Source organism: Chaetura pelagica, unplaced genomic scaffold, assembly GCF_000747805.2.
Source record: "Chaetura pelagica isolate M959 unplaced genomic scaffold, ChaPel_1.0 scaffold38, whole genome shotgun sequence".
Taxonomy (NCBI): domain Eukaryota; kingdom Metazoa; phylum Chordata; class Aves; order Apodiformes; family Apodidae; genus Chaetura; species Chaetura pelagica.
Window position 1 is genome coordinate 1,943,980 of NW_009954181.1, and position 12,919 is coordinate 1,956,898.

Here is a 12,919-nt window from a genome sequence, read left to right on the forward strand (position 1 = left end):
TTACCTGGGGGCAGTGAAGCTTGGGGCACTGCAGCCTTGCACCTCTGACAGTGCCTGTTGCTGGACACGTTGTGTGGCAGCCACACACAGTTGCCCCCAGCACTGGCACTTGAGGGAGTTGTGTCTCATGGTGACAAGGACAGAAGCAATACTGCACTGCATTTCTTTCTTTGAGGTCATCCTGCTTCTGACCTTGCACTGGGGATATTCTTCATAGCTTTATACTCAGTCTGGAATATGAAGGAGAACTGAGTGTTCTCCAACGTGAAGCAGAACCTGGGGAAATTCCCCTCAGCCAGTTAAGTTCACACTCACAGAAACACAAACACTACCTGCATGGGGGTAGCCCACAACACGACCAGTGTGCAGGATGTTTAGAAGAGAAAAGTAAGTGCAAAGTATCCATGAGATCAGGTTGGACCAGGGTTTTCTATGAAGACATGGGGCTACTCCCAATGTCCTTCCCTAGAGCTCCCTGCTCTCCATCTCCTGTGCTCCTTATATGCCACCACTCCAGTAAACAGCCTTCCTGGCACCTGAATCTCCTTCACAGAGCCAACGTTTCTGAAGGATCCCTTGCAATCTTGGGCATTTCTGCCAGTTTCTCTGCATTGGTCTCTGACAAAAACCCCCAAGAACAGCACATGCCACAGGCCAAAATACAAACGTTTCACATGAAAAGGTAAAACACCACTAAGGCCCTTCCCCAAATCCTGGGGAAAGGATATGAACTGAATACACAGTATGGCTCATCAACTCACCAGAGGAATTTCCTCTTACTTCCTACACTTTTCCATACCTGGCCATACCCTCCATTCATAAAGGGTCTGGTTGAAGTCATCCTTCTCTGGAAGTAGGACATGGAAAAGGCCTTATGCAATTCAGCCTATACTAAACAAAATCAGGGCAATTAATCTTAATCCTTGTACACACCACCTTGTGCTCAGGAGCACAGAGTTAAAGATGAAGTGATTTTCCTGCAGATTTGTTTTGCCATCTGTCTGCCTTAATGAGCAAAAGGCATAACTCAAATTCCTGGGGAAAAAAAACAATCATAATCAACCTATAATTGGCACAGACCAAACAGAAGCATTGCTGCGACTGTGCTGCTAAATCAGGGTGCACATGGTGTGATGTCAGCACACTGTGCTGGGATTTCATTCCCCTCTGCTGCATTAATCGCATTTAACTCTTTTTTTTCCCCCCTTACATTTGAATTTCCTCAGATCACAGCTCCTCTGTAGCACAGCTCTGCAGCTCCTCCTTCCTTAGGCTCCTCCACACAACTCTGCTGACACCTACACCTCAGCTTTTGCCTCCACCAAGTATTCTAAGCATGAGGAGATTGCTTGTCCCAGTCCCCTCTTTTGCAGGGACAACAGACTGCAGGAAGTCCCCAAGGAATGGGGACTGAGTCCTTAAGCCTCTCTTCAATTTTATTGACCCTTTATTTTTTTAACTCACTGAGAATCAGAAAATAGGGGGATGCAAACAGTGAAAATGAAGAGATAGTTTAATGGAGGGAGGAAAGAAAGAAAAAGGAAAAACATATTCTTACTTTGAGCAGGTTAAGTCTGTCATACTGGAAAAAGAAACCATAAGCATTAGAACTGAAAAGAGAAAATAAATAAGTAACAGAGGAATGGAGCAGCACACAGAAGTGGAAAAGAGGTAACTGATTTGCAGAGGAAATACTACAGGAGCAGATACCAGAGCTCACAATTACATGGTGGCTGAAAGCAGGAAGAACTTAGGAGAACTTGAGGAAGGTGAAAAATGTTTGTTTGTTTTCTCAGAGCCTGTAATTAATAATGGTGTTGCCTCTAAATCTGCATGGGCTAATGATCTCACAGCTGCACACCCTGCTGTGGAAGGTTGCAGCTTTCCAGTGCAGGTGGGAAGCAGTGGGTCACTGCTAACCTGATGGGCCACAGAATTTCCCACCTTTCAGCATTCCTGGGAGCAGGATCACAGCTCACTCCTACACATTACTGCTTCCAGGGGAGTGGAAACCTTTTGCCAAGTGAAGAACATGCCACAGAGCTCTAGAAATACCCTTAAGTCTATTTTACAATGGGGGAAATAGAGGCACAGGACCAAGGTGAGGGCAGAGCTCAGAAGGGATGCCAGAGCCCCTTCTCCTGACCTGTGTACTTCCCAAACCCATGCTGGTCACCTGGCTTCTGGATGCTCATGGCCAAATAACTGATGAAATTTCTTCCCAGACCCCTCACCCCCATATGAAACAACCAGACTTTCATGACCTACTACCTAAAGGAGAGCTATACCATCCAGTGGGACAGGTAAATGAGCAGACACAGCCAAGCCCTTCTCACAGTAGCACACTGGAGGGACAAGGTGCAACAGTCAGAAGCTGCAGTAAGGGAAATTGTCTTGGGTTAGAAGAAAAAAGCCTGTTCACAGCAGGAGTGGTTAAGCACTGGAGCAGGGATTTGACAAGGCTGTGAGATCCCCATGCCTAGAGGATTGCAAAATGTGGCTGGTGAAGACTTCAGAGCAACCTGATCTAACCACACCAGCCCTGCTTGGAGCAGGGGCTTGGACTAAAGACCTGCTGAGGTCCCTTCTGCCCTCAACTGTTCTACAGTCTCCAGGGTCTACCTCAAAATTCACCTTTTCCCCTAACCTGAATGTATCCTCAGAGTTGATTATCAGTTAAAGACAGTGGGAAGGGTTTGCAAGGGAGAGGAAATAACTTTTATCCTTGGGCAAGAGCAAAAGAGTTAAAAGCACATATTTCATTGTTGGCTGCCAGCAAAAAGGGTGGGTTTTGGTGGGGTTTTTTTCTGAGTTCAGAAAGCTGTTCCAGAAGCAGCAGTGTTTTCCAGTAAAAGCTTAAGGCTGACACAGGTCCATGGGTGGTTCAGTCCATGCCCCACTGGTGGGCAGCAGGAGAAAGGAAGCTCCAAAAGCGGTTTCTTCCAGGTGAAACCCAGTGCTTAAAAACTCCTGGTGAAGCGCTCCCTCTGATGGCAACACTGCAGCACGGCAAGGAACACAACAGGGAAGGGGGCAAAGGGACTTCAAGCAGATCTGTCAGCGATTGTACAAACACAGCATCAAACTCATGGGCTCAAGCTGCTCCATTTCATTAGCGAGACAGGTTGGAAAATGAGACCATCTGTCTTGCAGAAGACAGGTGGGGAGAGGAGAAGAGGCTGAGAAAGGAGATTTTTAAATCTTCGTGCTTAAGTTCTTTGTTCCTAACCTCTCCCTGTCTTGAGCAGACACCATCACCATCTGTATGGGGAGAACTGGGGCTGATAATGCCTGAGATACCTCACGTGTACCAGAGAAAGTCACCTGTGGAGCACGGAGAAGAAGTTGAGCCTTCACGGTGCTTTAGGCTCCCCCCGTGCACAGGCTGTGGGGTAGCAGGGCTGGTGGAGGTCACAGCCAGGATCCTCTCCCCCTGCTCCACACACTGGAACCCATCTGAGCTGCACTGCCCTCTTGCTTCTCCAGTTTTCTTAAGAGTTGTTGGCTTTTGTCTCTCAGAAAAGCAAGGGGCTGGCTGCCCGGACTCCTCAGGACCACTGCACATACATTTTACACACACATCCCTGTCTACCAATGTTCTTCCCACCAGTTCCTCTCCTCAAGAAGCTCTCCACAGCTTAGGTCAAGCCCTTCCAAGCCCAGCTGTCACCTGCCCTGACCCACACACCTCCACTCACCAGCAGCCCTTTCAGGACTCTCTGCTACTCCAGACCTGCATTTTCCATAGGACTCCTTTCTCACCTCACCTGAGACATCAGGCCCACAGACCTTCTCTGTACCCAAGCTACAGTTACCAAGCAAAAGACAATCTGTCTAAACAAAGACATAAGTAAGCTTCCAGCAGACAGCAGCAATCATGGAAGTTCAGGCTGGTTACAAGAGTCATTATGACCAAGGAAAAAAGCCAACACTGCATATTAAAAAGCTCCCTGAGAACTTGTCTAGAACTAAATCTAAAACATCACCCAGGGAAAGGTCAAGGTATTGATTTCATGGATTATGAAGCCACCCAAGCCATTCTGGTGTTAACCTTACGTGTACGCATGTGGAAATGCCAGCAGCCTGGCACTCTGTCCCAAAAAGCATCCCATCTGCATTTCTGAGGTGTCCACTCTTCTGAAGGTAGCAGAGAGACTTGAGATCCAACCTCAGAGGAGCTTATCTCCAATCCAAGCACCCACAGGGGGATCTCCTTCAGACTTTCAAAGCGAGCCCATGAATTCTCACAATTCATGTAGGACAGGTCTGTTCTAACAGGTTTAAGCTGGGTTCATTTGAAATCACTGATCTTTAATATTTACATCACACAGGGCAGCGTGCAGGGTAGGAAGCTGGGATCACTGGCCACCAGGCTACTATTCATCATAAAAAGCAGGCAAGAAGTGATGATGAACAACTCTTGTTGATGAAAGGCATAAAGAAGAGAGGGAAGAGAAGGGGTTTGGGAACTGATCAGCCTACCAAAGCCAGCAGATTTATCCCTGCAAAGGCAGCAGCTCACATCAAGGGGGAGGGAAAGCAAACCTTAAAACAAGGACTAAAATTGGATGGAAGTAATTGAAGGAGTGTGATGAACGGGCCAGTTCTCACACCATGTGAGCAAATATTAATAAGATGCCAGTGATAGAAGTGAAACCAGCTTCTCAGCTACAGGCATGGGACTGGGCTCTTGCTGACATTCTCAGAGCTGCACCAGGAGAATGCCTTGCTGGGATCACCACTCAGCACCATGGGGAGGGTTTCTGAGTGGTGGGACAATTCTACAGTGGGGGACAGGAGAGAAAAAAGAAGGCTTACTTTGGAGAGGCGCTTGTGTGACTTAATCGGAGAGAGAGCATGCAGGAATGAAGAGAGAGAAATTAAGGAAAGAAGAAAAATTACCTGGCAGGTCAAGAGAAGGAAAACCCCCAAACCCAACAGAAAGCATTATATCCCCCCCCCCATTCCTCATGAAAAGCACCAGGAATTAAAGTCAAGCTACAGTAGTCACTATGTTGGTAAAGATCACACTTCCGTAGCCTTAAAGCACAGCACGTTGTGGGCCAGGGCAATGCAACCCATCTCTGTAATTCCCCCTGACCAAGGACACCATTTCCCTGGCAGAGGGTCCCCAGCATGGCTACAAACACAGGGTGCCCTGAATCCTGCCTGTCCTCATCTGCTTGGCTTTCTTTTGGGGACAGACTGCTGGCACCATCACCCCTGAGGGTGTCACCCAGCTCTGTTGCCCTGGGGCAGCGTTTGTAGGTCACTGCGTGAACAGGAAGAACTTCTGACCTCAATGGCAACCTCAGAACTGACAGATCTCAAATGATTCATCTCAAAAAACCCCTCAACCTCTCGTTTGAACTCACATACTCCCCCCTTAGTGGTGAGGGATCTGTTCAGCCCAGTGAACGTGGACCAGTGAATCCTGCTTCCTATGCTGACAGAGGCCACAAAGGGGAGGGGATGAAGAATTCTTTCAGCAATAAATCAGGCAAAGATCTAACAACTCATTTCACACAAGCCATCAGAATTATGCCTGTGGCACTTCAAAATACTTCACTTCAAAATACTTCACTTCAAAAATCTGGAGCACCACAAGTGGCTCCTGACAGCTTCTACTACACCACTGACAGCAGGGTTATGTTCAAAGGGCATGTTTGGCTCTCAAGACCCTCATGTCTGTCTCACCAGGTCCCACTGCTCACAGAGAAACAAGAGTCCCCAAACCTGAAACCCTGTTCCTCAGAAGGGTCTTCCTCAGCAAAGACAAGGCTGTTTCTAATGTGGTCAAAAGCCAAAATACCTTTCTAGGGAAAAATATCATCTACCTTGGCCAAGGTGGTCACAATATTGTACCGACTGGAGGCAACATGCAGAGGACTGGCAAACTCATTCTGTACACCTTGAACCTCATCTCAACTCAGGGCTTAGACAGGACTGGAGAAGTGCATGAGTCCTTCACAGGCTGGCTGCTCCATAACCCTTCATGATCCAGATGCTAAAAAATCAACTGCCACAGCTGATTGCCAAGGTGTTTCTCAAAGCCACAGAACCTCCCAAGGCAACAGGGTCTTGCCTGCCAAAAGCTGAGCCTGCACCAGCCCTTGTGGAGCTGCAGGACCAGCTCTCGTGGAGCTGCAGGACCAGCCCTCGTGGAGCTGTAGGACCAGCCATCAGCAGCTCACGGCCTCAGGCTGCTGGAAGGAGCCAAAGAACAGCCTACGACCTGGCTCCAGTGAGAGGAAATTTCAGCAGTAGGACTGGGGAGGATTAAGGAGTTAGCCAGAGGGGAAAAAAAAAGGCAGAGAGCCAAGGCAGAGTCACAGTTAGAGAGTTCGGAGCTGGGCACACGTGCACCTCTTGCCCAAAGCCATTTGCTGGCTCCTCACCTTGGAGTTCTTGGCGCCGCTGCGGCCTGACTGGGAGGAACAGCTGCGCTGCACCCCCTGCTCCGGCGTGGAGGGGGATTTGTCTGAGGAGTGGTCGGAGCCCTTCTCCACCATCGTGTCTCCCTGGGGGTCCTGCGGGGTCGGGGAGCGGGAGCGCTTGCGCAGGATGGGGGAGCAGGCGGGCGTGCTGCGGTTGGAGTTACTGGCAGTGCTGCAGGGAGAGAGAGACAGCAGGTTAGTGGGCAGGTCCCGCTGGAGCCTGGAGGGACAGCATCACTCCTGGGATTCTGCACTAGCACAGCAGACACATCAGGCTTCCTGAAGCAAAGCACCCCATGCCACACTTGTAAAATCAGGCAGTTCTCCCCTAGCAGTGGCAGAGGGACTGACAAGGGTCTGCTGGTGTCTCTCTCCACCCACTCTTCAACTCATCTCTCCGCAGATAAATGCCTACGAGAATGAACTCATTCTCTCCTGGCTGCTCTGAGAGATTAAAATGACAGCCTGAGCTTAGAAACCCTAAACTTGAGCTCAAGAATGAGGAAGAAGTCAAGAGTGTTCTCCACACAGTCCCACTCTGTCCCTCCTTTGTTTTATTTCACCAAGTGTAACTCTTCTCAACAGGAAGCACAAAAATGGAATAATATTTTTTAGGAAATACTCCATCAAAGATCATCAAAAAAGCTGGGGCACTGGGAGGGAGTCATGGTGACAGACAATGCAGTCACGATTTCCTGTGTCAAATCATCCTTTCCCACACCAGTTAAGAGTTGGGCATAAAAATGTTTTGATATAGCATCAATACTTTCATGAGATAAAAAAAGAAATTTCCCTTTCAGAATGGGGAAAACCAAGACCTTAAAGAGTTTTATGGAAATTATGAAACATTTGGGGGAATGGAACCTCTCAGCCCATATTTTCAGCAAATGGCCTAACACCTAAATACATATTTATACAGCACAGGAAAACCCAGATTTCCTCACTGTTCCTTCTCTTTTGATGCCTCTTCTTCCTGCCAGACTCCTCAGAATCCCACACACTACATTCATTTCCCCCCATGTAACTCATTTCCTTCAGCACTCAAATTCATTTATGACCAGCCCAAACATCTCCAAGGCCTGTCCAGCTGGTACTGGTCAACTCTGCAACCTGCAGGTTACACTGGGACCTGGGCTGAGGAAGGATCAGCTTGGTCATGCTGAGTTGTACCCTGTTCTGGGCATTAGACAGGTCCCATATGAGCAACAGAAGAGCAGGCAACAGAAGAAGGATGAGGGAATGACAACTGAAAGGTATTGAATTAAAGAAGCCAGTGCAGTCAAACTCTTAAGATGTAATTATATATAGCCAACTGAAGTTTGCTTCTTAATATCGGATGTACAGTGAGGTACTTAAAATGGATCATTTCATTTCTGGAAAGCTGAACACGTGCCTGAGCCTCATTAATTCTCAAATAAAAATCACATGCACCTCTTAGATCTGAAGATACAAAAATCATTTTATAAATGTTAGCAGATATGGGTAGATAATATAATACACCCCTCCTAATCAGGATTAGTTTGCTTTGGTTTAGTACTGGATGAACTGGTCTCAGAAATTATCCTCTATTTGCTCACTGTATGTGTCAACACACAAGTGATGAAACTTTCCTGAAACAATTTGCAGAAAGCACACAACAAAGTTGCTTATATAAATATTAACAGAATTGAATGTCACACTCAGGCACACAAGGAGCTTGCAACTGACAAGAACAATGAGATGGCACTTTGCAGAAAACTCTTAGAGTATATTTTCAAGAACATAAAGTGTGGAAATTCATCTGGATAATGAACAGGCTAGAGAAAAAGGGTTTACAAAATGCTCTGTAAGCAGGAAGAAAGATGGATTAAATTACACACTCTGATACTTATTTCTACTTAACAGACTGAGAATCACAGAGATATAGAATAATAAAAAGCTGCTTGCTCCAATGCCACATGAACCCCAAGTTAGCTCCAGTGTGAAGACCAGCAGAGTAATTACCCCCTTAGCTGCTTCTTCACAGGCCACCCCTAAGAATGGCACATCTCAGGAGTGAAACACACCAAGAGCACTCTGCATCCTCCCTTCCCTGGGCAAGACACAAGTGTACTCAATACTAACTACATGTACAGCACAACTGCAGCATTGACCAAGCTTTAATCCCTCCCAAATCACTTTTGAAACCAAGCAAAAGACTGAGCAAAAGACCTGGAGCATCTCCCCAGCAGTACTGCCTGCAACAGTTTGTGGGCATCACCAGGTAAAATTATTATGGCATTCTTAGCTTATTGAAATGTACAAAAGTAATGGGTTTCATAGAATGGTTTGGGTTGGAAAGGGACCTTTAAAGAACATCTAGTTCCAACCCCTGTGCATGGGTGGGGACTCCTCCCACTGCCAAGTCTGTTTCTTCACAGCCTTTCAGCTGATCCAGTTAAAGTGGGTATTTCACATTTTTTGTTCCCCTGCTGCTACTTCCGGCTAAGCCCAAGCTGTGCACAGCTCTTCAGTTGCACCTAATGTACATGTTGCTGTCAGCCACACATGTGCAGAAGGTGCTGGGCAAATGGTATTCAGATCTGAAGTTTCCCAGCAATGCTCCCAGAAATGGAAATGGTTTTGAATTGCCATTCCTATGATTAAGAGCAGCATCACTGCTGCTCGTGCTGTGTTATTGCTTATAAATGTCCTAAATCTTGCCCCCAGCATGCTTGATTCAACACAAACTGGTTTATGCCAGAGGTCTCCAGAAACACAAGGTGAGAATGTGAAGCCAGTGTTCCCAAGTCACATACCACTGCACTTCATTTGTTTGAACAGATGTACCCAGGTTTGTCCCACAGCTCAACACAACCCGAGTTTCATGCACAGCCCCCTTCTCATTTTCAGTTCATATGAGTCCATACCCCTCAGTTTCACTTTTGAGTTTCAGCATCAAGCCTCTCTATAAAGACCAAATCAAATTCAGGCAAGGTTCTGCTTGCTTTCAGGTTACAGTTCCAAAGGAGTAGAGAGTTTTTACAGCTTCTAAAGTTAAGCACAAAGTAACCAGTTCAAAACCAGGACACAGCTGTGCCATGTGCCTCTGAAACTCGAGTGGAATCTGCTAAAAAGTTTGGTACTGTTACTGAACTTGTACTCAAAAAAAGAAATGACAGAAATTTCCCCTTTTGCAGACTGCCATAAATATATTAATACTAGTCCCGGTATAAACTCACTCACAGATTTGTTCTCAGTTTTCACACTCTAAGCACACACGTGCTCCAGAACTGGCTCAGTGTGCAGGCCAAACCAAGCTCATCACCTGAGGTCTTAAACAGCACCTCAGGTGGGTTTTTTAGTCAGGGCCAAGTAAACCACACTCCTGCAGCCACAGAGGAGCAACATCAGCACTAACTAGCTTCCAGCAGGCATGGATATGTTTGCCCAGGCTCGGGTCACACTACCATAGCCCTACGTTTTGATGCCAGCTCTGCCAAGCACAGTCTCAGGCAGACTCTGGCCCCCAGTTTGTTTTCCAGTCACTTGGCATCTCTAGCATGCTTTGAAAAACTAAATCCATCCATGTATATTGTGTTAAGTAATGACGGATCATCACCTTTGCAGAGAGAGGGGGGAAATGATATCTTCAAGGGAGCCTTCTTAGGCTCTCCCTTAAGTCAGTGGCAGAGAGCTGATCAGACTCAGGAGGTCTGAGTCCACCTCAGACTATCTGAGGACTGAGCAATGCTAAATCTTTCTCACACGAAGGACTCCATGGGTGCATAAACACCAAAAAAACATGAGAAGTCTGTTCATTTAGCCTTTCACCTCTACCACAGTGAGGATGGGCACAAAACCCCACAAGCCTGCAGCTCTGTCCCACTCACTGCCCCTCCAGGCTCTCGCTGCTCCTGCTCAGCCCCTGAAGTTTGAATCCAACCCAAGGCACAGCCATGACGAACGCTTTCTGCAGTTGCCATAGTGACCAAGGCCTACAATTGAACCAGGAATAAACGCCTGAAATGCCAAAACGGCTTGACCCACTTTGAAAAAAAAATAATAGTAATAAATAATGCTTTACAGACCTAATTGAGCAGAGCACATTCAGGGCCTCACGTGCCCCTGCAGTTCAGCCTTCAGTAGATGCAACAGATTAAGCCATGGACAGAACACAAACAAGGCCACCTAAGCAGCAGCCCAAGGTGAAACCCCCACAGGAAAGCACAGAAGGCAGAGGAGGACTTCTGGGTTTATATTCATACTGTGTTCAAGATAAACACCTCGTCTTAGGATCGGAGCTGCAGTAAAACTAACAGGAGTAAGTGTGACACAGGTAGGAAGGGGCCAAACTCCGTTCAGTCCCATAAAGGACAAGCCTCTGCATCTGGAGCAGCCAAGTGAAGAAGAGAGCTTGACTTTAGGTGGTGGAAAAAGAATGAACACTTGGCAACGTGTGGACAAGCTACCTGGCCACACCCCACCCTGGACACTCCACAAAGCAAGGACACAAGGCAAGACATGAAGAGGCTAAACTTCCTCCAACAGAGTACTGCCTGCAAAGATTTGGACCAGCCTGTGAACAGAGACTTCAGCAAGCTGTAGATTTTGGCAAAGGCTACAGTCTGTGCTCCACAAGGTATTCCTGGGATTCTTAGAGCTGTGAAGGAGCCCTGAGGACTCTCTGCAACGTTCTAATGGAGAACCCAAGAAGAAACGTGACTTTGTTAGTCTGTTCAATAAATTCTTTATGACTGACATTCAGGCAGTCCTGATTTGTCATGAAAGTCTTTCCATCCTGTGAGATTTTCTGAAATAACCACTCTCTTGCCACTACAACACAGCCACCCCTGAGCTTCAGACAAGCACTCTCCAGCAGTTCCTTCGAAACCACACATGCCCCAGCAGGCACCCTCCAGACACACTGTCACAGCACCCACAGCTACACCACAACAGCAGCTTGTTGTTCTCCTCCCAGGTGGTGATACACCCAGCAAAGCCATTGCAATCTGACAGTGGCAGGATGTGAAATAGAATTTAGGCAGAAGTAATCACTGTGTTACAAAGAGTATCAAAGGATTTGTAACAATGAGAGCAGCTCATCTAAACAAGTGGCATCTTCAGACACAAAATGCTCCTCCCCACCTTGGTTGTGAGCAACAGCTTCTCAGCTGGCAGAAACAGATCAAGGACTGCATTTCCTGCAGTTTATTTCTAAACCCCTTGGACTTCCTGAAGAAAGTCCTGATCAGTAAAGCCAATTGGCAGCCCCCAAATCCACCACAGCTCTCAAAAGAACTTCCTTTACAAGAGTGAGGCTGCTGAAGTTGCTCACATCTCCCTGCAGCCCATAATACCAATCTGAGAGCAAGCTCTTCCAGGCCCAAAACTGGGGTTACTGACAGCATTGCTACTGTTGGGTTTCATTCTGGAAAGTGCTGAACCCCAAACCAGCAAAGAACTTCAGCACGTGTTTAACTGTCTCTGTTGATCCACTATGGGCTGTGCAACCAAAGTCAAGGCTTACCTGCTTTCCTAAACAAGAATGCAGGAAGTCCTCAAGTATAAAACAGAACTCTACTGATAAATTCTTGAAAAGAGCAGAAAGAGGCCAAGAAGGCACCTCAAGCCTGACTCTAATGCAAAAAGAGTTAATTCTCCTCAGAAACAGCTAATAATGGGGTTAATCAGACGCCTACAAAGATACTTTTCTGTGATACAATCTGACATCAGTGGAAAAAGATGAGATTCAGAAACTCATTATGCATTTTACAGAACTGCAAGCAGATGGTAACAACTTGTGGTCATCACCAACCTACATTCACTCCAAACTGATAATCCAAGAATGAAAACCTCCATGTATCCTTAAGCAATTCCCTGGGTTTGCCATGGCTCTAAAAACAATAACAAAATCCTACACTTTTATCTCTGGCTAAAAAAACATGAAAAAGAAAGCATTAAATTAGAAAACAGTGTCACCTCTAGGGCTGCACAGAAACTGAGCAGTGTTTGATGACAATTGCTTTAAAAACAATAGTAAGGATAACATACTTCCTGTATGTTTTCAAACAACTAGTTTTTAACAGAGAAGTCCATCCCTGACAAAGTTTTCCTCTGAGGATTTTGACATTTCACAGAATAGTGTTCTCCTCCTGTGACATTTAATAGCACGTTTACATATTCATGAGATACAATTAATGCCATTATTATGCTTCAGAGGATTAGCAAATCACTGCAAGCCTCAGGAAAGAATTTGCCTTCTGCCCATAGCCAGCACTGCAAGGTTGGTGCAATGTATTATTAACAATGTCATTGTCTTTCTCTGAATCATCTGATACTGGTTACCACTAGAGACAGACTATCAAGTCTGATGGACAAATGGTCTGGTATCTTGCAGAAACCCCACTGGGCTGTGTTTGAAACAATCCCTCCATCACTCCCTTCCTACACAGAGTTATTGCAAAAAATCCTGAGGAAAAAAAAAAAAAAAGTTGGAAAATGCTTTTAAAATAGAACAAGGC

At 46.4% G+C, this 12,919-nt stretch overlaps 1 protein-coding gene across 2 annotated transcripts in view; it reads right to left on the bottom strand.

The window, feature by feature from the left end:
• The window catches only part of GRAMD1B (GRAM domain containing 1B), a 31,605-nt gene extending 25,000 nt beyond the window's left edge, over positions 1–6,605 (bottom strand). Inside the window, exons 1-2 of one of the 2 annotated variants that reach the window (XM_010002884.1) lie at positions 6,399–6,602; positions 4,819–4,839 (exon numbers count right to left, since the gene is read on the bottom strand). In XM_010002884.1, coding sequence (XP_010001186.1) covers positions 4,819–4,839; positions 6,399–6,512 — 135 coding nt within the window. In that variant the 5' untranslated portion in view covers positions 6,513–6,602. Of the gene's footprint in view, positions 1–4,818; positions 4,840–6,398 lie in introns of both variants that reach the window. The other variant, XM_010002885.1, reaches the window with a different exon arrangement.
• Positions 6,606–12,919: the final 6,314 nt, after the last annotated feature.